At 43.3% G+C, this 24390-nt stretch overlaps 1 protein-coding gene across 1 annotated transcript in view; it reads left to right on the top strand.

Annotated features, from left to right (window-relative positions):
• Positions 1-24390, top strand: part of LOC147795381 (DNA repair protein complementing XP-C cells homolog) — a 96832-nt gene that overhangs the window by 43554 nt on the left and 28888 nt on the right. Inside the window, exons 6-7 of the mRNA XM_087131973.1 lie at positions 500-592; positions 23516-23906. Of these exons, the coding sequence (XP_086988099.1) occupies positions 500-592; positions 23516-23906 (484 nt within the window). The remainder of the gene's footprint in view (positions 1-499; positions 593-23515; positions 23907-24390) is intronic.

The raw sequence follows: 24390 nt of genomic DNA, 5'->3' as shown, positions 1-24390 counted from the left end.
ATACTACTTGCACATATTTCTCTATAATCATCAGCCATATATTATGCATTCACACAATCCTTGCACAATACTCTGCAATATTTCATCCTAGTGGGATGTTCCATTACATGTACCAACAGTCACAATTCCTCTGATTTCAATATGATTTTACATACACCCTAGGGAGTTGGGGTTAAACTGTAACGCACGGATGCGACTTGTTGTGAACCAAGTTTTGCTTATTGTTCAGGGCTGTTCACTAAAAACCAGCGAGCTTTTGTGATGAAAATGAAATGTCTGATGGAATTCGGTGATATTATGTAATCCAAAATGCGGTAGTATTGTAGTGTGGAACAGAACATTGTTCTTCCTATTTTCAGTAAAATTCGTTCTCATTAATTTTGGTGGTTTATATTTGTTACATAATGACCATTTTTTAAAAAAATCATTATGAAAAACAACTTTACCACTAAAACATTTAATTGACAAAGTTGTTTCACCTTTTGCATTGGTCCATTAGGTTTGTTTGACAACCTTTAGAGCACTTGGCCTTCAAGCTCGCTTGATTGAATCTCTCCAGCCAATCACTGTGAAGTATACTGCACCCAGCAAGGTATGTGTATGTCAATAAATTGATGGTCTATACATGTCCCAATATGTTTAAAAAAACACCATCGTTAATGAGGTAAAGGACTGAACCTAGTCAACCCATTACTTGTGAACAAGGTATTTGTTAGGTGATCTACATAGCCCAGTTACCAGTTGTTTTGGCAGTGATCAATCTTTCTCTTTTTGAACACTACATTAGGTAATGTACCAAAATAATGACAAATAATTACGTGTTAAAATTTAGAAAAATGTTTTGAATTTTATAACTGTGTTTATATTCTGCAATCTGGTAAACCAGTACGACGTGTTCCAAGTGCATTCTTATGTGTGCAACTTGAGCGTGGAGTGTGGTTCATGTAGATATATGTTGGTCTGCAAATCTAACAATCTCTATATGCAGTACCGCTGTAACAAACAATACGGGTCCACTAAACGTATTCAGTGTAGCAGTTGTTAAGGTCTGCCTTCGAAATTGACTGTTTTTCGAGGGCACGGTTACCTATTATTCTCAGACTGAAATAAATCACCTCGCACACACACTTCACTTGGTGTTCTGGCCACAGCTTTGTTTTATTTCCAAGAACTCTTCCGAATATTGCCTGATACCAGAAGTTTTTGGGCAAACTGGCAACAAAATTGCATTTTCATCGGACACACCAGACCCAGCCATGAAATATGGCACACCAGGCCCACCGTAAACACAGCCCCTTTGACCATGTTAATATTTAGGGAACATCAGACCCTGCTACAAGTATGGCTCACCAGACCATCATACGTGTAATTAGGGCACACCAGGCCCACCGTAAATATGGCACATCAGGCCATCAAAGTTACATGTAGGCTACACCTGGCCCCCCATTATACAACTCTAAACATGGCACTGTAGCCCATGTTAATGTAACAATTATAACACACCTGGTTTACCCATAAATGCTCAATAACAATCAGGCACACCAGACCCTGAAATCAGTAAAAGCCAACAGTCATGTTAACACCAATTAATTAATTAATAACTCTGTAGTGAAAACTCTAAACCTGAATTATTAAAACTGCAGGCACCCAATGTTCCCCTGTTGGAGACTTATTGGAGGAATGGCCCAAGGTGAACATCCATGGAGTCATTCGAGTGCCTGTCACAAAACATTGAGATTACAGCTATAGTGCCTCCATTGTATGCTCTAGCAGCTTTAACTGGTAAAATAACTTTATTAGCCATTATAATAGATCAATTCTTGACCATGTCTGTCAAAATTTCTGCCAAAAACTGCTTCAAAGTGCCAAGCTGACTCAAATCTAGATGCAGGATACAATGCCCCTATCTGAACCGCTGGGGGGGGGAAGAAATGGTTCTTGGTGTACATCCAAGAAACATCAAACCAAATATTTGTGATAATGCCAAGCGCAATGTCAAAATTTTGTTCACACAATGTAATAACACAAGGTGGAGATGGGGCGGAGGCAGGTAAACAAAAATTTGGAAGTTGTACTGTCTATTAGATCTGTCCCCTATAAAGGCTATGACAAAACTGACCTTAAACTACATTCCCAAAATCCATCAAGCCATGTCTTCCATTAAGAAGATGTCCCATTGGTTAAAAGTTTTGTCACAGTAGTTCCCTTATTGGTCTAAATTTTCTAATGTGATTGGCTGACACATTATGCTAATCATTCAGTAGATCCTTTTTAGAATTCTGTTTTTTGTACAAATTTTATAAAGACATTTTGACCAAGATGCTTCCTTCCAATTCCACACATACCTGCAGATAAAGAAAGCTGGTAAAAACACTACCTAATGATTCAAGTACCACTTCTTGGTAGTTAATCATGGGAGAGATTTCTCAGTTTTTCTTGTCCAAATTTGCCGTAAAAATTGGATCAATTAGCTTGTCAGCTTCACAGAGCCATGCTAACACACAGTATTGCTTGCAAACTGTTACAATACATACCAACTATAACACACAGGAGAGATTCACACATACAGTGTGTACCAGAAACCAATTGCACAGATTGTGAAGTACATGTACATGTACAGTGTACATGTACCGGTACATATGGTGTACCGGTATGTACTTTTTACCACTCTTCCTACAGCATTGGCAGAGCACAATGAATATTCATCACAATGTTGCCCCAAAGCAGCTGATTGGCTGCCTGCGACAGTACAAGATCCCTTGTTGACACAGAATTGCTTATGGCATTCTGTGCAGTAAATATACAGTACATATGCACGCACATGCATTACTACATGTGCATGTACATGTACTGTAGGTATGTACATGTACGTGTATGTGTATACTAAATATAGTACTGTGTATGCACAACCTGTGCATGCACAAATGTTCATCTTCATTGTGGTGTGGTTTTAGCCGTTGTTGGCATATCTTAACATTAATTAAACATTCAAACAACATATTGTTGCATCTCCTTAATGAAATTATCTGTGACAAACCAATCGAACACTTATATGGAATACTGAGAATAAAACATTTGATCATTTAATGATAAAATGTCTTGTACGCAGAGTACGCAAAGCCAGCTAATAACTGTTGGCACTCAGCAAATTTTCTGACACAGAAATTGAAATGACAGTTTGCCCCCATATTTGTTGGCCCTTGGAAAATATTTCACAAGCAAAATTGAAATGACAGTTTCTTCTCCACGTGTTTTTGCCCTCAGAATAATTTCAGCTTTAACAGTTACCCTCCTGCGGTATTCATAAAGCACATACTGTACTTTTTGGAATACAGACCGTGGCTTATACGTTGATTCTCTCTGACAAAAGTCTCTACAGCTTATACAGCAACATCAGTTACTAAATGCTGTGCCTTGCCTCACCACTGTGACTTATGCGGCTTACACTCTGTGCGGCCTGTATTCCGAAAATTACAGTACGTGTACTGGAAAAGAAGTGATCAATGTTGTCGTCAGCAATGTAAAGTATTTTGAATAATGGACAACATTGTTGTGCAATGGAAACGGTAATGAATGGCTTGTGATTTTTGCATCTAGAGCATTTTTTGCTGAAGTGTGTAGAGCCCTTTGGTTTTGTGTCCATGTTGTAGAGTTGTGAATTCAAATTGGGTATGTATTTATCTTGGGTACTACCTGTATATGATCATGTTTTTTTTGTGTGAGTTTTCACCTGTATCCAGCCCCCCCAAAAAAATGTTGTATCTTTTTGGAAATGAATTGTTCTTATGCTGTAGCACAGTCATTTTTTAATGAGTTTTAAAATCCAACATGTTCTGAACGATTTTCAACCCAGTTTTAGATCGCAGTATTTTGGGACACAATTTGCAATGGATTCTTTCTAAATTTTTGCCTTAAAGGAAATTCCCAACCCGTTTTGTAAGTATCACTAAGGCATTAGTTTTGATTGTGTATGGAAACAAAATCAAACTTATTGCTGAGAGGGATAAAATTTTAAAAGTTGAAATTTGAATTATAGGCCTAGACTATTTCCTGTTACGAATGTTAACAGTATTCAAATAACCTGAAAAGAACTGGTAGATGAACTTTCAGGCAGTGAATATTTATGAGGCCTACAACACCTTACAAGATATCCATGGGAATAATGTTATCATGGATATTCCTTGTACATGTTCATCTCCATAATCACATGTCAAGATTTGGGATGTTTGGGTGGTCCTTAGTGTCATCACATGACATTTGGACTGGACCCTTTTCCCCCAGCTGGTCAAATTGGTAGTGGAATTTCATTGTCATAACAATGTACCTGTCAGTCTTGCACTGTTTTTATTTTCCCACACTCTTTCAGTTGGCAAAGAGCCATACTGGCTGGACTTTTTGCAGCAAGCAAACTTGTTAGCAGTTTACTGTAGCTGTTTACTGTGTGGGCCACCAGCAAGTTGAATTTGTATGTTGTCTTGTTGCATTGTACAAAACATGGTCAGCACATATACGTGTGTACAACCTGATCGTAATTTGCCTGCTTGATTTTGCTGAAGGGTGGGAGGTGGGTGGACTATGCTGAAATCATTGTAAGTGATCCTTTCATCCAGGTAATAAACTACATGTAGGCAATAGAACATTGGTACCTGCAATACAATCATCAATGCAATTTTTTTCCAAGCTGTTTTCCCAAAACATACTTTGATTATTAAAAGTATGTTCATGATCAAGGGATTTTTCTAGTTTTTCTTATCTGTTTTAATTCTTAATGCCTTACCACAGTGATTATACTTCAGATATGTAAGGGTAATCGGTAATGATAATTGTCAACTGACTGATTGGTTCATACATGTACATGTATAATATGCAGGGTGTTGAAAATTAATCAAACGCATATAAGCAAATTGCATCAGACTTAGTGGCTTAATTAAAAAATAGGTGATTTCAGATAATAAAGTCTGTCAGTAAATAAGAAAAGAAATCAGTAATTATTATGCAACAGTTAATTAATGGCACACGAATGGATATTGATAGAGGAGATATTGGAAGTGTCTGTACTTACAAAGTAAATTTAATGAACAAGTGGACTAGCCCAGGTTGTTGAAATTTATTGAGAGAGGTATCAAACTACATTTTAACCATAAGTTATTAACCATTATTTATTAACCATCAATTTTAATAATAAAGTGGGTCTAATCATTTTCCTCCCGAAATATGACAAACATAATAGCCATTGCTGCATTTGCTATCTGCCATTTTGCGATGACACTTAAAAAATGTATTAATATTTCATCCCTGTGTCCGACGTAGACCAGACTGGACCTAAAAGTGGTGCTTTGATCTTATTAAAATAAAAAAGTATGTGCTGTGCTTTGCTGCCAGAAATACAATGCACACTACAAGGTAACCGTATCATCCAGCCATTGGTCACCAAGTCATCTACAATATGAAGGCTTCTCCAACAAGCCAAGGCTGGCACAGTTCTCAATCATTTGGTTCATTCTTCACACAAGAAAATGCTTCACCAGATAGAGCTGCTATCATGACTTGCCCCGCAAAGTTTACAAACCTAAGCTGTCGTCGTATACTAAGAAGTAATGGGTACAATTTTAATGTACCGTGTGGCCAGCACCTGCCTTTGAATTTTTACCATTGAGGTATGAAAAATCCCCAAGTTACACACACCGGCTATTTCAAGTACAAATTATGTTCTTGATTTTATTTTTCCGACATTATTTTAGGGCTGACTGTTCGAACAAAACAATGAATTAAATACAGTGAAGTTTACAACAATGAAAGCTATTTATTGGTTATTGTGTACCTGCACCTGCACGTATGAGGTGTGCTATAATAAACAACGTGTATGTTAAACCTGAGGTCTACCCTGCTCAGTATATACAGCATTAATGTAATGTGACATGTATTGTTTATGCGTAACGTGTGAGGCATAGAAATCTATTGTGAAGGAATCCCACAAATATGAGTACTAAAACACTCCCAAAATGACATTAGCCTCAAGCATAATACTAACTAATATGCTCTTTGGCGATCAGTGGTCACGATGATACAAGTGTAGTGAGGTTACATAACCTAGAAAAGGTACTGAAAGGAATTTGGGGGCAACCTTCTTACGTGGGCATTGCTCAGTCTGCAGTGGCGATAAAAGACCACACTCTGGAAAGTTTAAGAACACCCAACACCCACAGCCACAAAGCCATGAGTAAACATATTGCTCTGCCTTTCATAAAAAGGCTCAGTGTAATTACCCTCAATCATTGCATACACTGTAATCAGCACTGATTATCAACGAAACAGTGTTTATAAAATTAGTAATTTACACTCGAGGATTAATAAACAAGTTTCACCCAACTAATGTAGTAAAATGTGGACTCCGAGAGACTATTTGATGTAGTGGATGTTGAGGCTCTTTCTGCGCAAGGCACAATGTGGCCGGCTGGCTGCATAATTAATCGGGGCGCTGACATAACCACAGGTCACTACACTTCAATGTACATTTTCTACAGGCAAACTCTTGCACTATTATTTTTAAAAATTTTGGAATGTTGTTACTGCCTCATTAACTTGACCATGCGCACTGATGAATAGCATGGCAAAGTTCACGAACCAGCTCTGCCTGAAGCAACGGGCAGATGCTTGTGAACATCCACAGACAGTTCATGGATTCATTTTTGAGGGAGGCCCAAGTAAAGCGTATGGTGGACATCCTCTTGGATATTTTTTTATTTATGAAGGGCTATTGTGGGCTAGTATGCTTCCAATGCATAAAAAAAAAATCAAGTTAAAAAAACATAACACAGAAACCTGTGCATTTTAATTACATTATTTCGTCCTTTTAGGTAATTTAAATGGAATCATGACATCAAGTTTCCCATGAGTTTTCCTGTAGCCTTCAAATTGCCTGCAACCGGATGGGGTGGGCGGGTTGGTTACATTGGGTTCTGCTGCTATATCAAAACAATAATAGGTGGGCAAGGAACCATTCAAGAGGCAAGATTTCCACATGAGAGTCACTCATAATGCATGCACAAACTCGGCGGCTGGTCTACCACAGGCATGCAGTAAAGCCCATTTACAGGTACATGTACATGTAGCCCTAAACAATATGGACCATGTTGGTAGTTCCATTGAAAGTATGATTTTCTTTTACTTTCAGGTCATTATCATTAGTTCTAAACATGTTTATTTGAACCAAATTTTCAGTGGTGTGCAAAAGTATGTTGTGTAGTGAACTTATTAGCCGGTCCACTGTGTTCAACCTACCCCAAACAGTCACTACATATGCAAGTTTTCCATGTGCTTATTATTATTCACTTGAAACACTTGATCATCTGTGGTGCACTCTTACCTTCCACAATGCATCGCAATCCCACTGCCATGTTTGTCCTTTTTTCAGCTCTTTAACTTAACGAACGTGTCCTTTTTAATAGGCTGTTTTCACTACACGGTTCTGTATTCTTCAATCATCCTTTTCTCCATTTTGAGTGAAGTTTTACCCTTGAGTTTTCTCTGTTTGCTTATAAGAATGTTATTTCTTGTGTTTTTGGTGTTGTTTTCTCCAGTTCTTTTGTATATGCATCCTGTAGGTGTTTACCAATGAAACTACGAGGAGAGGCGCAGTCTGCCATAAGGATAAAGGCCTTAGACACGAGCAGGGGCACCATGCTAATGGACTTCTGTTTTATCACTTAAGTATAGAACTGACTAAAGCGGCTGATCAGGGGCACCCGCAGGAGAGCCCGTAGACTCTTGATCTCTTTCTGGCTCACATGGACATCTGAGTGTGCCTTACAAGACAGCCCCCAGAGCTTGTCCCATGATCATTGGAGAGCATGACAAGCCATGCCCACCGGCTGCCTATGGCTCAGAAGAACCTGCAGGGTAATGGGCCTGCTTTCCCCCATGAGCCCCAGTGGACTTTGGCCACCGTAGCTCATCACCACAAAAGGCAATTTCTTCAGCAGCATCAACTTTGCATATTCCCAGTTGCCCAGATACCGATGACACTAGAGTGGGCTCCCCATGCTCCACTGGGTCCATCCACTCCCTGTCTGGGGATCTGCCCCCTCCGGTCCTGTCCCCCACCTTGGCCACCAGATCACCGCCACCCAAGAAACATAAGAATATGCATTCTTCCTCTTCATCAATTTCTTCAAAAGCCAAAAAGAGGCATTGCCCCGAGCAACAAGAGGCCTCACCCACCCCATGCATGACAGCTTTCCAATCCATTAGTGAGGCTCTGACTTCCATAGCCTGGTGTCCAGAACCCGATCCACTCCCCGTGGATCTGCCTCCTTCAACCAGCTCCGCAGTGACACACAATGAATCTGAACAAGATGTTCACCAGGATTCACACCAACATGATGGCCACCCACTGGAACAAACGGCAACCCACAGGAGTACCAGTGGCTCTGATGATGAGACAGTTCTACCTCCGTCCGAGCAGCCAGCTGTGTCTTCAGATGAGGATGAAATTAATTCTTTCAGTGGGCCTTACTCCTTCCGAGGGCTGCCTCCGCCTCTTTCAGCTTGACATGATTCAAGTCCTCGATCTTCCTCATTTAAATGTCCTGCTGCATGGCTGGAGTCTTCTGGACCAGTATTTCCAGAAATTCCCCTTGACCACTCTTCTGTGAAGGCGTTCAAGTCCCTGACCAAATCCTAGGGATGGCATGCCACTCCTGCTACTACCACTTGCCAACAGAAAAGTTTGACAACTTCCTATTGGTCCCGGATATACCTGATGCTGCTAAGGATAAAATTACCTCAGGTAAGCCACCTACCAGGGTGATCTTCCACGAGAAAGACAAGGCTCTTCTTAAATCTGCCATGATTAAACTCAATAGGGTTTCACACTTCACGCTACAGTGTGGGGCTTTCCTGCTCCTCTCAGAATACCTGGCCCGTGTGTGCTAGGAGAATTCTTCGGTAACTCCAGGCTTTGCGGCCCTCACACTTCGCGGCCTTGACAACAGACTGAACTCCACATTCTAACAGTTCAGCCAGATTTTCTTTCTCGCCACTTCCACCCAGAGATCTAATCTCTTGAGGCAACGCACATCCCTTACGAGGGTGCGAAATCCAGACTCCAAGAACTTCTGCTCTTTGGGAAAGACCTCTTCTTCAGGAAGTTCCTGGAAACCGAGGCTAGAGCATCAACACTATGAAGAAATTCTCCTTTTGAGAAGCACAGACCCCTGTCTCGCAGCATCCTCAGCCATGCCGGACTCATCCCAAACCACCGCTTTACCAGGGATATTCTTCTCGCTACTCCTTTCATCCCCAACTGCCACAACTGGGCCAGCATCAAGCCCCATCAGTGATGGCCTATATCAGCCAGAACACATTCCCTCAGAATACATATTCTAACATGGGAAATACTACAGTGGAAAAAGGACCACGTGATCAATCTGTAAGCAATTCGGGGCCTAACAATACAGTAGCAAATGCGCTCTCCTGTCACTCGGTCTTTCAATGTCCCAGGGTCCTCACCCTAACGGTGAAAATGATTGCCATTTTCCTTCGCCCAATTTGTTATTCTGACATTCAAATATCCATTGTAGGGAGATATGTCTAGACGAGGCTGCAGCTTATACCAGCCTTTACTTACAAGCTTACCAGCCATCCGAGGTTCTTCATCAATCACAAAAAACTAGGTGCGGTTCTCAACCTCCACCAGGGTTCCATCACTCCAACACTACACATCCTCAACCTGATGAATAGCCTGGTGGAACTGATCATCTTTGCTGTCTTCCTATTAGGCCCCTGCAGTTCCACCTGCTGGCATTCTTTTGGCCCAAGTGTGATCTTATCGTCCTCCCAGTTCTCCTAATGGACTACATCTGCCCACATCTTCACTGGTGGCTGATATCACTATGAAATTCGAATTGGTTAAAATAGGGTTAAATGTCGTTTCTTGGTTAAAATGTATTCCACCCTGAGTTTAACCCCGTTTTAACCACATAGATCAAGCCAAAATGTTCACCCCATTTTAACCGTGTTTCAACTGAACCCACCACCCTTTGTTATTAAAGCCTTAATCCTCCTGGTCCATCGACAGTCCAAACAAACAGTCATTCATTTTAACTGTGTTTTAACGGTGCAGAGATGGTGTGCTACAAACCGCAGAATCCCGTTGGATAAATCCACATATTACCTAATAAAGGAGCGGTTTGGGGGGAAATGTCAATCATCTTCCTTTAACGTTCCACAAGTTGGAATTGGCTTCAATGTATTGACGTGTAGAGGTATTTCTGCACCCGTTTACACGATAAATTCACTGATTTTTGGCAAACTGTTTTCTGCGTGCACAAAATAAATCGCGCTAGTGCTAAAATACAAGATGGCGGTGCCCATGGTCCGATGTTAACCGTTCTTTAATGAGTGCTCCCCAAGGCAGTTTTGTACCGCCGGCCCATAAGACCCAACAAATTGACAAGAACCTGGCAATCCAAACCATACCGAATCTGCGGGAGAATCTGGAATAATTCATCCCAGTTTTGAGGACGAACTTCCTTGTTCCACGATTTCTCCAGCGGACAGCGTCACAGCTAACAGGCTGCACGCGTGGTACGCCTGTAGCTCCCCGCCCACCTATGTGCTGAATCGCTGGGCATATCATGTCATGGGTGTACACAGCGCCCATCATTTACGGACGTGTCTTTTATGGCATTTTTGGGGTTTCGAGTTCCATACCTTTCTCAATTGTGAATTGACTTGATTTCTGTTTACGAATAAAGAGTGATTTCTTATCTATTGGTTAGAATGCTTATTCTCGTATTTTGTATATTTTGTTGTTCTTTTCTGCCCCTTTTTGCTGTGCATTATCTACAGGTTTTGGTGTGGCCTACCATAGTGTGTTGTGTATAGCCGTTGAACAATGGCTGAGCAGCCCTTTGTTCTCTATGTGGTGCGTGCGTTCGAATAATAATGGCCTAATGCTATATGGGTCTGGCCGTGGAGCGGGGCTTGGCAGGCTGCCCGCTCCTTTGTGGTGCGGTTTGCATTATCTGATTAATAGCCTTGACGAGGAGAGACCCAGTGGAGTGAATAGGCCAGGGTTGAGCATGCTATGCGGCAACAGTACCCTGATCACTGATGACCACTACCGGAATTGATCAGGCAGAGTGAGCGGTACTGTAACAATGCCCTTGATCACTGATGACTGCTCCGTACACCTACCGACAGGGCTGAGCATGCTATGCCACAACGCTACCCTATATCACAATGACCAAAGAATGATGAGCGGTTCCCTCTCTATGCTGCGGGTACCTGGCATTGCTCCATACCGCATCCCCAGGCCACTCTACTGACCGATGGCCTCATTGGGCGGCGGGCCGCCATCTGCCCCGGGTCCCTTACCGGCCTCTGCCCAGTGGGCGGCACCCGCTCGGAAGCCGGGCCAGTCAACTCCCTCCAGGCGGGCAACGGGTTCCACAGCGGGTTAGCCATGCTCCACCGCTTCTGCCATGGGCGAGTCTGCAATTCAGCACAGCGCTCAGCCTCCCCTTGCATCAGACGATGCTGCCCCCTTTGGACTGCCATGCCGCCGGAGCTTTCGTCTGCCATATCCCATCCGCAGCTCCTGTCTGTTGATGGATTCTGGTCATGAGGCCACCAATCCCGACCTGGGACGCTCCTCGCAGGATACAACCGACCATTTGGGGGACCCCTGCCCGGCTGTTCCTCCAACCGTCCCAGCCTTCAGCTCCCCCCTTACTGGTAAAGAAGGCTAAGAAGAAATGCCGCTCTGATCTCGATTCAACCTCATGGAGGCATTCACCTCTCTCTCCCGCAAGATAGACTATAAGCTTCAGTCTGTGGCGACGGCACACAACCTGGACCCCCTCCCGGCCGTCCCTCCTCCCTTGCAAGGGGCGTTCTTGGAGGCCGAAGTGATTTCTGTCGTCCAGCCAGAATCCCCTCCCCAATGGGACCCGGCTCTGGATCATTTCTGGGATCATGGTGACTCTCTCCACTCCGAACACAGTTTTACTCGCACCTCCGTGGGCCTTAAACCTCTCTTTCCCGAGAATGACAACATTGACTCTATTGCTGGCCTGACCCAACCCGAGGGCCGCCTCCGCCTTCTTGAGCGTGACATGATCCACGTTCTCGGCTCCAGTCATCAGAGCCTCCGAGTGCAGAACAAGCACACGCTTTGTTCAAGCGTCACCAGGGTGCTTCTGTTACAGCTCCCTGATGGCTCAGCTCGCTTTAGCCGACCACAACCTGCATTTTGGACATTCTGATGCTGCGGGTCTTCAGGTTCTTCCTCCAGGTTCTACGGCCGGATCACCCACATGTAAAAAGCATGCACACTTCTTCTGCAGGGTTCAAATTCATATTCAAAATCTCGCTCTATACCTAAGCAAGATACATGTATTTTTTCATCTAATTTGATAACGGTGGTCAGCTCCCTAGGAAACACTGTCCACTTTAGTCCGCCGCCTCGATTCAATCTCAAATCCCTCGGCAACTTCTCCTGACCTTAATCCCCTGCGTGAGGATCTCCATCCGAATTCCTTACCCAGATTTGTAACCAGATCCACTTCCAACTTTCAGCTATATTTCTGGCTTCACATCTGGCTCCATCAGTCCATCCAATACATGAACGCCCATTCATTTCATTTTTTGCGCTTAACCACTTGCTGCCGGGTGGTAGGGTCCTTTTCCAAATTTTATGTTTTCAAAATTCTTTAAAAATTCATCATTTCATTTAATGGCCGTTTATACCAAAATTAAGGACTCTTTGGACACTATTCTAAAGCTGACAGGTGAAATTCATTGACTCCTAAATATTGCAGCCAGGCCTGCAGCTTTGGAAAAAGAGCCAGATTTTGCAGTGTTACATAGGATTCTTTTGTTCCCGAAACCGGCACTGTGCACTGCTGACCTCTTTTCAATAGGAGCCAGATTAGTGTGCAGCAGTGCTGTGTGGCTCATCACTGCGGTGGTGGAGAGCTTTTGTACCCGGTGGTAATCGGCTTGCTCTAAATGCCTCAAACCGTTTCAAAACAAGGCTGGATTATCACCACTATTGAGAGCAAAAAAATGTTGGTAATGCCCAGCAGCTCAGTCTTTTGTGCTGAACACGGTCTTTTGTTATAAGGCCCAACTCTTTTGTCCCAGTTCCGAGCTCCCCGGCTCTGCATATGAAGCCTATGTACTCGAAAACGGGTCACCTGGCAGGGAGTGGTTAATAAAATCATTTAATAACAATTCTTCAACTTATCCGGGTTCAACTGCACTGTGAAAAGGTGTTCAACTATGGAAATTAACCAATAATGTGGCAACTATAACCAAGATTGGACAAATAACGAATGCTACACTGTTTGACCAATTCCTCTTCTTTACAGTGTGGTGACGTTTCTTATCCAGGCTTATGCCTCTGCCTTGATCTGTCCATTTTTTGGGGCGTGCAGGAGTTACATGTACATGTTTACTCTACCGGGCCACCTTACGTCATTTGCTCCCTATAGCCCGTATATATTCTTCTGTTTGGCCTGGCCACGCCCCACATACTATCTGGACACGAGTTCCTTTGTAGTAGGTGTGTCCAAAGTGTGCATACTGTGAAGGTTACGAGGTCTGGCAAAAGTGTGCCTAGTGCCAGGGCTCACTTTTGTTTATGGCTTGCCAGGGTTGCCTTTCAAATGCACCCTGCGCATTTAAAATGAAGTGGCATACTTGGCAAATTTTTTGTCAATTTCACGATTTTATCTGCGCACGCTCTTTGTGGTAGCAAATAATTGGGAGTATTATAATACTTAGATGCTGAATGAAATAGGATATCTGGATTCTTAATCATGGAGTCACTTTGGTCTTCAGACGCCCCTTAACTGCAGTTTCTCTATTGTTGCAATGCATGCAGAATGACCTTATTCCTGTGCATGTTACGATATGGCTGTAATCCTTTAACTCAAGGATACAAACGGCCACTTCGAACATAGTACGATGTAACAAGGCTCATTATTCATTTCTTCGTGAATATTTAAGCTTGTTTTTACATGTGGGCTGGCCTTACTTTCGTCCCTCCAAGTCCAGATGTGACCGTGGCGATGGATGTGTCGCTATACGGAGGGGGAGCCTCTCTCCACTCCGCGCCTCTGAGGTCTAGGACTCCGCAAACATATCTGTGTGTTAGAATTCAAAGTGGTGTTCAACGCTGTTCGTCACTTCCGACAGCACTTAGTAGGCTGTTTCACTCGAGTCCAGAGGGCTGCCTCATCGACAGTGGCATACATCAAATGTCAGGTTGGCACTTGTCTTCCTCAACTCATGCGCCCTTGCGTGGCAGCTCTTCATGTCGATGATCAATCAGGGATCAGTCTTCAAGCTGCGCACATAGCAGAAACCAGCAACTGCACAGCAGACACACTTTCTTGGATGCTGTCCAGAGTGGACTCTTTATCCAAGTGTTGTCAGCCAGATTTTCACAGAGATTGGGCGTCCTCAATTCGACTTCTTTGCTATCACCGACAATGCCTACCTCCCAATGACCTGCTTCAGGTTCCCTCACCCATGGGCGTGGGCAACAGATGCCCTACAGATCGACTAGTCGGGCCCTCTGGCATACATCTTCCATCCAACCTCCTTCATCCCGTGGGTCCTGTCCAAGATAGAATGGAGCCATGTCGGATCCTCCTCGTCTCCCTGCTCTGGCCTTACCAACTGTGGTTTCAAAGATGAAAGAGACTCCTGGTATGATGGCTGCTGGTCCGTCCGGTCAGAGAGGACCTCCTCTGTCAGCCCAAGTCAGAGATCCTTCACCCACCACCGAAGAGTCTTCACTTAATGTGCTGGACAAAGGCTTTTTTATGTATCTGTTTTCACTCGGGCCTCTAGTTTACCGCCATCCGCAACTACTATTAAGCTTTTCCACCTCAACGAGTTCCCACTACACTCAATCCTCCCAACAAGTACTTAAGGCCACACTCAAGAGTTCGGCACTCTTTCTCCTAAAGACGGACAGAGCACGCTGTCTGAAACGTCGAGTGAACCCCGGTTCTTCTCAGAACCACACACACTCACAAAAGAGAAATATATCAACATGGTGTCACCGCAAAATTGTCCATAGTTAGTACTTCCACCATGCATAGCCTCAAGTCTCATCTGTTCACTCATGCTTCAGTGATGGCTTGACTCTTTCTGACAGTGCTGCTTTCCTATATCTCCTTCAAGAGATGTTTGTTGGGCATACGCTTACCTTCTGCTCTCCCGACATATTCGTTCCTGACATAGCCTCACTTTTGGGAGACGACTCTGACAAGAGATCATGTCCGGTTCGGATTCTCAAGTGATATCTTGTTAGGGCCGAGCATCAACGAGAATCTAATTCCCGGCTCTTCATCACCACAATGAAACCCTTTTCACCGATGGATGGTCTTGGCCATTGTCTTCAAACGCTGATGCTGGCCAGCACAACATGATGACGTTCGAGCCATGTCTGCATCCTGGTCGTACTTCAGAGAAGTTCCTCTAGGTCAAATCTGCCAGGCTGCTTGCTAGAAATCTCCCTTCACCGAGTGTTACCTGAAATATGTTCTGCAGAGTGAAACAGCCCATTACACAGCGACCTTGCGCTCGGCAGTCCGGACAATGTTCAGCCCTGTTCCAGGACAGACGGCGGATTTTCAACCTAGGAGTTTCCTCTGGTGAGTGCTCGCTCTGGTGCCGCCCGCCTTATGTTACGATTAGTAACTACACTCCTGTCGCCGACCCACCTCCAGGTTACGGTGCCACTCTGCATATGTAGGCTGGACAGGGGTATGTGAACACAGGAGACTCCTCCCCTACATTAGTGTGGGTCGAGTCTCCTAGTGATACTTAACCCTGTCCAGCTGCTCCCGCCCATCCTTCCCCACTTTGGCTCCGATGGTTTTCACCGCTTCTAAAAGAAGGACGAACATGGCATCGGAATTGCAGTGCATTGTGGAGGGTCAAGGGGCAGAATGCATAATCAAGTCTTTCCAGCAAATTGTAATTGGCACATGGGAAATTTGCATATGTAGGCTGGGCAGGGGTAAGTATCACTAAGAGATCGAACCCAGGCAGCCTTCAATGTAAAACATCACTTCTACACAATTGTTAAGGCTAACGTATCCTGACTCAATCAGTGATCATATACATAAATCACCAAGGAGGCACGCACTCACCACGCCTCAGCCTCTTGACCAGACAAACGTTCCCATGGGTTATGGACTCGGGCATCGACCTGAAAGCAACCCACATCCTGGGAGCCAGCAACTCCATTACAGATGTTCCCCCTTGGGGAAGGATCCAGCCGATGGAGTTGTGTCTGCATCACAGCGTGGCCGAGTCAGTCTTCAAGGTACTCAACAATCCACATGTTGACCTCTTCCATCAGTAGAAAATGCTAAGCTGCTAGTGTTCTGCACCAGGTTTTCTCAACCACAGGCCTGGTTGAGAGATGCTGGCTGCATCAGCTGGGAGGGGTACTTTAACCACTTCCTGCCGGGAACTCCGGAATCGGAGATGGTTTAGGAAACAGGGCCCTGTAACAAAAGACCGTACTCCGAACAAAAGACCAGGCTGCTGGGCATTACTGACATTTTTCACTCTCAAAAGTGGTGATAATCCAGCCTTGTTTTGAAACCATATACCAGGGTTTGGGGCATTGAGAGCGAGCGGATTACCACTGCGGACAAAAGCGCTCCACCACCGCAGCGATGAGCCACACAGCACCGCTGCACGCTAATCTGGCCCCTATTGAAAAGAGGTCAGCAGTGCACTGAGCCAGGTTCATGAACAAAAAACAGTTATACAACACCACACAATCTGGGCTCTGTTTACAAGGCTGCAGGTCTGGCTAAAATACTCCGGCGTCAATGAAGGTCATCTGTCAACTTAGAGTAGTGCCTAAAGATTGCTTCGTGCGGCTATAAACCACTGTTAAATGAAATGATGAATTTTTGAAGGATTTCGAAAACAGAAAAAATGATAGTCATGCCGGCCCAGCATCATTAACATTGCAAATTGCCCCGGCACGAAGTGGTTAACCTATTCGCTTTCTCCGTTTTACCCCTAATCCCAGCAGTTTTGTCAAGATTGAACAGGAGCACTACCATTGTCTTCTTATTGCACCCTTCTGGCCTCTCTAGCTGTGGTGCCGTGACTGACCAGGCTGTTGGTTTAAGTTTACACTAGCAGAAAACTACTTTTTACATCATGGTGCTAAGGACAAGGTGTGGTCCCAACCGAGGCACCTATAACTGCAGTAGCCGAATTTTCTTGTACCTATTTAAACTCAAGACTGCAGTTCGTAGCCATGTGCAACTCCATTCTGCTGTCACAGCTATTTGCAGTATTTTCCCTGATGGCTCTACTCTCTCAGACAACTCAGCCACCTCCTACATGGCATGTTCATTAAGCATCCCCCCTTGGGACCTGTTCCATGTCCTTGAGTTCCCAGCAGGTCATCCCTCCAAGTCTCTCATTGAGGCCTCATTATTACACACTTCGGTGAAGCTGGTGTTTTAACTCACAGTAACCACTTCATGTTGAGGCAGTGAATTGCAGATGTTATCCATCACAGATGGCCTCATCTGATGGGAGCCCCACAGCTTGCAATTCATCCCAACCCTGGGCCTCTGCAAGTTGATCATTCCAGATGACGATGATTCCATCCAAGCCTTGATGGAGGAGGGACATGTGGAGATGTGATGTGTGTAGAGGGAGGCCATTTGAAATGGTGGAGTCAAGTAGGAACTTAGTCTTGTTTACAAGATGTTCCTGTTGTTTTATGAACAATAGGAACCATGAATAAAAGGACCCATCGCGGTCAGAGTGCCCCTTCAACAAACCACGCTCTGCTCATGTCACAAGTACACACGAACCGATCACACAACACAAACCGCTCTCACCCACAAACCGCTATCACCCACACGGTTCGTGGGTGATAGCGATTTGTGGGTGAGAGCGCCCTGTGTGTGAGAACGGTTTGTATGATACAGTCTGTATGTGTAAATGTACATGTACAGTTAGTTGCACTGTCAGTACGTGTGTGACGTGGATGAGAGTGGAGCGTGGTTTATTGAAGGGGCCCTCTGATGGCGATAGGTCGTATTATTCATGGTTCGCGAATAAAACAACAGGAAGGTCTTGTAAACAAGACTAGTAGGAACTGAATGATCAACTCACAGAATTTCTACAGCCTCCATGGATAAAAGCCATCAAGAAGTCACTTTTAAAGCCATTATCATGTATAGCCTATCTTCAAGTATGTGTAAGCTTTAATTTGTGTTAAATAATTATTAGCATTGTGGATGAATAAGGTTGCACCTGATATTGAATTTAAATTTGGATCGAAGTTGTCGCATGGAGTTCATTGACTTAAACTTGTCGACAGCCAATTGAATTTGATCCTTGATAAGTGGGGTAGGAGATTTTACTGGAGTGCTACATAAATTTCATGCAAACCATAATTAACTGAGTGGTATAATTTCATTTTATGCCATATTGACTCTTGGATAGAGTCAGATATGTGTAAGTTATTTTACACTTATTTACGTGACTTAACTTTTGTAAAGTATTATTGTAAACAGAAATTATAGAAGAATTTGTGGACTTCATTTTATTTGCCGTGGTCATTGAACAGTATTAGAGGCAGGTAACTAGTTCTGACAGGCCTCCCTCGGAAGATACCCTCTTGGATGTGCTGATCAGCCACAGCTTCCATGAAATGACTTTTTTCTCCAGTTGTTCTCTCACCTCTTGGAGCTTTTCCGGATACACTTTAACTGTTAACATATGTACTACCTGGCACAGTTCTTAAAGGACTCCTTTGGCTTCTGTTGACAGTGATGTAACTCAAAAATTCTCAGCCTGTTGGCCAGCCCTTGCCTCCTAGCCAACAATTTCACCAGCTCCTCATATATATCAACTTCTAGCCCTGGAGGGTGCCCTTTCCAAGAATGCAAATTGCATTTTCCTAGAAACTTGCAGCCAAGTACTCGGCCAATTGTACATGTACATCGTCCCATCTGTTTATCAACTGACAACTCTCAAAGTGCCTGTAGTACTCATTCCATGGCACTTAGCCACTGTAATGGTCGAGAACTACATGTACACTTGGTTGGTAAGGTACCTAAAGTCGTGTCCGAAATGAGCTTCTTGAGCTACGGCTCCACGCATTTCCCATGGAGTGAAGAGCTAGACCTAGCTCTAGACAACAGATTCAGGTACAGCCTAAGTCTCTACTGCAGCTCATCTTCCCCAACATCTCTCTCTTCCTTTCTTACTGGACAATGCTCCACACCCTCCTCAACAAAGTCATCAGCCGGCACATTGTCAGTCCTAACATTCAGCAAACATGTAGCAAAACTCATAAATTACTGTGAAGCTTCTTCTCCGCATCAGGTGCATGTGAACATATGTACTGTACCACAGAGACTGTTGGACCGGATGCCGCATTTTCCCTCCGAGGTGTCCAATCAATTAAACTGCTCCCACGATCATTTACCTTGAGATGGACTTTCGACGTCTTCAACTCAGTCAGTGCTTGTGCCCTGAACAACCCATACTCTGACGCACAACAACAAAATAGTAGTTGGTTTATTCAGCGTTCTTTACGGTTGATTATGGTTGATTGGAGGACTGTGTGACCACTCTTCCTCTGGTGTAGTGAACCCAACAATTACTTGTGTACCTCCAGTGCCACCGGGACCTGAAGAAGTAAGTATTAAGGGCTATCTCTGGGCTACACTACTCACAACTGCCGTCTAACATCAAAAACGTCTCCAGTATTCCTGTATCTAAAAAACAAGTAAAGTCACATCTGCCACAAAAAGCCAATTTATAGAGAAATGTAGTGTTTATAGCTAATAGGACGGATTTAATGGGGAGGGTTAAGTGACTTCAGTATAATGTTTTTCTTGTATTTGATTGTTCCAATTTTTAAATAATATGGAGTCTTGACAATGTTTGTAATTAGTTATGGGTAAATGGACTGATAATTTACTGTTTTTTCATGTTTGTTTATTCTGTATATGTGTAATTTTGTAAATTTGTCCATATATGTACTTATGGGACCCCAATGGAAATAAGCCTGTGTAATTGGCTTTCTAGGGTTATCCCAGAATGAATCAACTGTATCTTGTTTTCTCTATGTACAATTGTTGCTTAGTTGATTGATTTCTAAATATTAACAATAACAATTCGGGCTGTGAATCGACCATAAACTCCTACAAGGAAGTCTTACTGGTCCATGGTCCATGCACCACCACACAGGACAAGGCACTAGTCATGCTATAAGCTGGGTGATGTTGTGGCTAAACCCTATTCAGGATTTATGATCCTTATTGTCGTCTGATCATCGCTTGCGTGCTCCTTATATAGCCTTGTGAGCCGGCCGCTGCTGCAACTATGCCTGTGCGCATGTGCTACATGTGACCTAACAGTGACTCTCACTAACCAATGCCCTATGTGCAAGGCGGAGCCTAAGCACTGCACCCACTTAGCACACGACCTCTACCCTTGTAACCATGCAGAGCACCTTCTCTAATTTTATCCGATGCCTAGTATTTTGCACCCTCTGTCACGTCATAGTTTTGGAGATCTCTGTGATGAGCCTCGCTCCTACTTGGTGGTAGCCAACTGTTGAAGTGTTTAGATGTAATCAAGGTTTCAGCCAAAGTATTGAGATTGAAGAAGTGCATCTCCATAGTTTGTATATTGTCTGCCAGCATAACTTAACAAGCTTTATATGGAATGTTCTCATTAGTTGAATTCCGTTGTGAGCATGCAATGAGGCTTTGCATTTATTTTTCAGAACTATGCCAGGTCATCATGGCGTCAGTGATTTTAAATATTTGTTGAGGGAAAAGTCCAATCATATAACTTGAAGGTTGGTACAAGGGACGTTATCAGCATCCATTCTCCTGAGCCTGTCTTGAATGAATATCTAAGACGAGCCGAGTGCTTAATTATTCCCATTCATAAATGCTTTGAGTCACAAAGTCAAAAGAAGTTTTGAAATTATGATTTTCCAACATTTTGTTCAACAGCTTTACTCCAGTTTCAAATGCTTCCTTACCCATGCTTCAGGTATTTCCTCTTGTGAGTACATGTTGTCATAAACAATCGCAATATTTAGAGATTGGTGTGTGTTTTGTGTACACTGTGTGAGGTGGCGCAATGCCAGCCAGTGCTGAATCAACCATTCAAGACTAGCCACATGACGGACTCCTCAATAGGAATGGCTGTTCTGGCTGGATAGTATTAACCACTTTGCGCCAGGGGATGAACGGGAGGAGTGGGGCACTTCCCGGTGCGTTTCATGATTTGCTACATAAAAGCGAGGTTGCATGGTGCGTGTCTTGCATAACTCATGGCCCAAACTTGAACAATGATTGCGAAAATAGCCTTCCAGCAGCTACTGCGCCGTAGGCTGATAGAGCCATTCATATGGAAATTGACCCATTCATGAACTCTGAAAAGTGGCCTTTGTCTGCCCAGCTAATCCGTTTACAATGCCTGCCCACCTCTTATCAGTGGGTGCTCGATTTCGGGCACTCCCGGCTCCTGGCACAACAAGGAGGTCCCTTCTGTGTGTTAACCCGGCGCGAAGTGGTTAATGAAGATTTTAAGCAAATCCCAGAAGGACCCCTCCAGTAAAATTAGGGTTTAGGGAAATACTAAATAAGGTGAACAACTCAAATTAGTGACTAAATTTGAAACAGTAGGCCAACTTGCCTTGCCGCCGAAGACTGTATGGCAGTTTTTCACTTTTTAGAACAAATTAAATGTTTACCCAAAAAATACATGGCAATATGGATATTCAAGAAATAAAGGTGGTTGTTTCCAGTGGTAGCCTTCAGGATACATCAAGGCTGTGTGAATTGTATTCAGTTTCAAATCTTCTAGTCTGAGTTTCAAATCCCCAGAAATTCAGCCTCAATTCCAGCGTAACCCTTTCCCAGAAAAGAAAAAACATATTTGGTACACACACAAGAACACACATTTCAACACTAAACAAAATTGCTTGAACACCCACACTTGTTTCACTTACGAAGTGTGGACATTCCTTTGTTCTCCTATGGTTAACCACTTTGGGCCAGGGCATTTTTCAATGTTGAGGATGCTGGGCCGGCATGACTATCATTTTTTCCGTTTTCAAAATCCTTCAACAATTCATCATTCCATTTAACAGTCGTTTATAGCCGCACAGAGTAATCTTCAGGCACTACTCTAAGTTGACAGGTGACCTTCATTGACACCCGAATATTTCAGCCAGGCCTGCAGCCTTGTAAACAGAGCCCAGATTGTGCGGTGTTATACAACTGTCTTTTGTTCACGAACCTGGCTCAGTGCACTGCTGACCTCTTTTCAATAGGGGCCAGATTAGCATGCAGCGGTGCTGTGTGGCTCATCGCTGCAGTGGTGGAGAGCTTTTGTCCCCGGTGGTAATCCACTTGCTCTAAATACCCCAAACCCTGGTATACGGTTTGAAAATAATGCTGGATTATCACCACTTTTGAGAGTGAAAAATGCCGGTCATGCCCAGCAGCCTGGTCTTTTGTTCGGAGTACGGTCTTTTGTTACAGGGCCCTGTTTCCTTTGTCCGAGTTTGGAGACCCCAGCCACACATATAAACCATACGGCTCCGATTTCGGAGTCCCCAGCTGGTAGTGGTTAAGGTAACTTGGGAAATATGCTCCTTTTTCTCCCACTTGGATAACTCCTTCAAGCTGGATTTTTGATGATGATTTCCTGGACTGTTCCTTTTCATTTTGCCATGATAACCCTGACCCCATAATGCGTCTGAAACTGTTTTTCAGAGAGGGAAAACATGGTGTGGATGTGTGCCAGTCCACACAATGCCATTGCACCCTACATTATGTGGAATTCTTTTGTGCAGAGCTCCACACTATGCATGTCACACCTACACATATTATCAATCCAAGTTTTTTTGGAACAGTTGTAAAAATACAAAACCTTACACAGAGCCAAAGAACATAAACATGAGAACATCTTTCTGCTCTGGATAAGTCTGCTGTGGATTTTTGCACCCCGGTTTCGTGAGGTCTGCCAAATAATCCTGTGGAATTAGGTTAATGGCACATAGATGTAACATACAAGACCAAAAGGAGCCCAAATACAGTTACACAAGACTATTGAACTTTACTCCCAGGCTCTAGCAGATTAAAGAATAAGAATCTTCCAAGAATAGTGAGCTTTGTATATGCACGTACTTAAATAATTTCACTGTGCCATTTGATGGAATTAAAACAAATAATGGAAGAGTACAACATTCAGAACAAGGTCAGATAGTATGGAGAGCAGTTTGTACATATATATCAGCATTCTGTTAAACTGAAATAAGGTATGGGACACAAAATGCACAGAAAATAAAAAATTCAAATTTTTGGACAATTATCTAAATTGATTTTATTGTCATTGTGTAAAGCCAGGTGTCAAATGAAAGTCGTTTTTGTAGGCTTGTGTTTCTTTGATTTCCTTTCTGTTTGTATTATAGGTCTGCAGTGAGCGTGCATCATTGCAACCGCACCCACAAAAACAGGAACGTATAAGTGGAGTTCCCACATCCAACAGATCTGAAAAAGGAAAAAGAAAACTGTTAAATACTAATTCAAAATCAAACTCAAGGGAACAGAAGAGAAAATGGCGAAGGAAACGGTCAAGAATAAATGATGAAATTTACAAAATGAAAACAAGAAGCTGTGAAAGCACAGGAAAAACTTGGAAAATTCCAGAAAAGAGTCCATACCTTGATTCTGAAGAAGATGTCCAACCTAAAGCTGAAGTGCTCACAGAAGAATTTTCCTCAAAGAGAAAGGTAACCAACAGAAACATAGTGTCTTCAGACTCGGAAAATGACTACAAAGTTCTCCCATCTGAAAGAAGAGGTAATGGTTAAGAGCATTATAATGCAAAAAGGCATTTTTTATCTGTGTAATATCTTTATTGAGCAACAAACTTTATTGGACAAAAGGTTGCAGGTCGAGGAGGAAAGATGTGATGCTTGAGAAGACAGTTCATACAGTGGAACGCTGCTATAACGAACAAGACGGGATCCACGCTAAATTTTCGGTACAGCAGTCGTTCGGTATAGCGAATTTAGCGTTTTGTTGCCATGTTGAATAGCGCCCTCTCTTGTCTAACCAAAGTGCACCCTCTTGAGATACCTTGGTCGCTGTTTTCGTGACGTTTTTCTGTTGTATTCAAGTTTAAGGTTTTTAGAAATGTATCTGTTAATTATTTTTGTTTTTTATTTAAACTTGAGTCAAAAAATTGATATCAAAATTATCCTAAAAGTCGTGAAACTACCGCTCAGGATCGATCTCTCATGCATGCGAATCTCGGTTGATTTGTGTATCAGCGGCACCCTCT

This window comes from Acanthaster planci, unplaced genomic scaffold (genome assembly GCF_054643075.1).
Source record: "Acanthaster planci isolate LZ-2023a unplaced genomic scaffold, COTS_SCS Contig39, whole genome shotgun sequence".
NCBI lineage: Eukaryota > Metazoa > Echinodermata > Asteroidea > Valvatida > Acanthasteridae > Acanthaster > Acanthaster planci.
The sequence above is the reverse complement of the archived record's forward strand: the minus strand, read 5'-3'. Positions and strand labels throughout refer to the sequence as shown.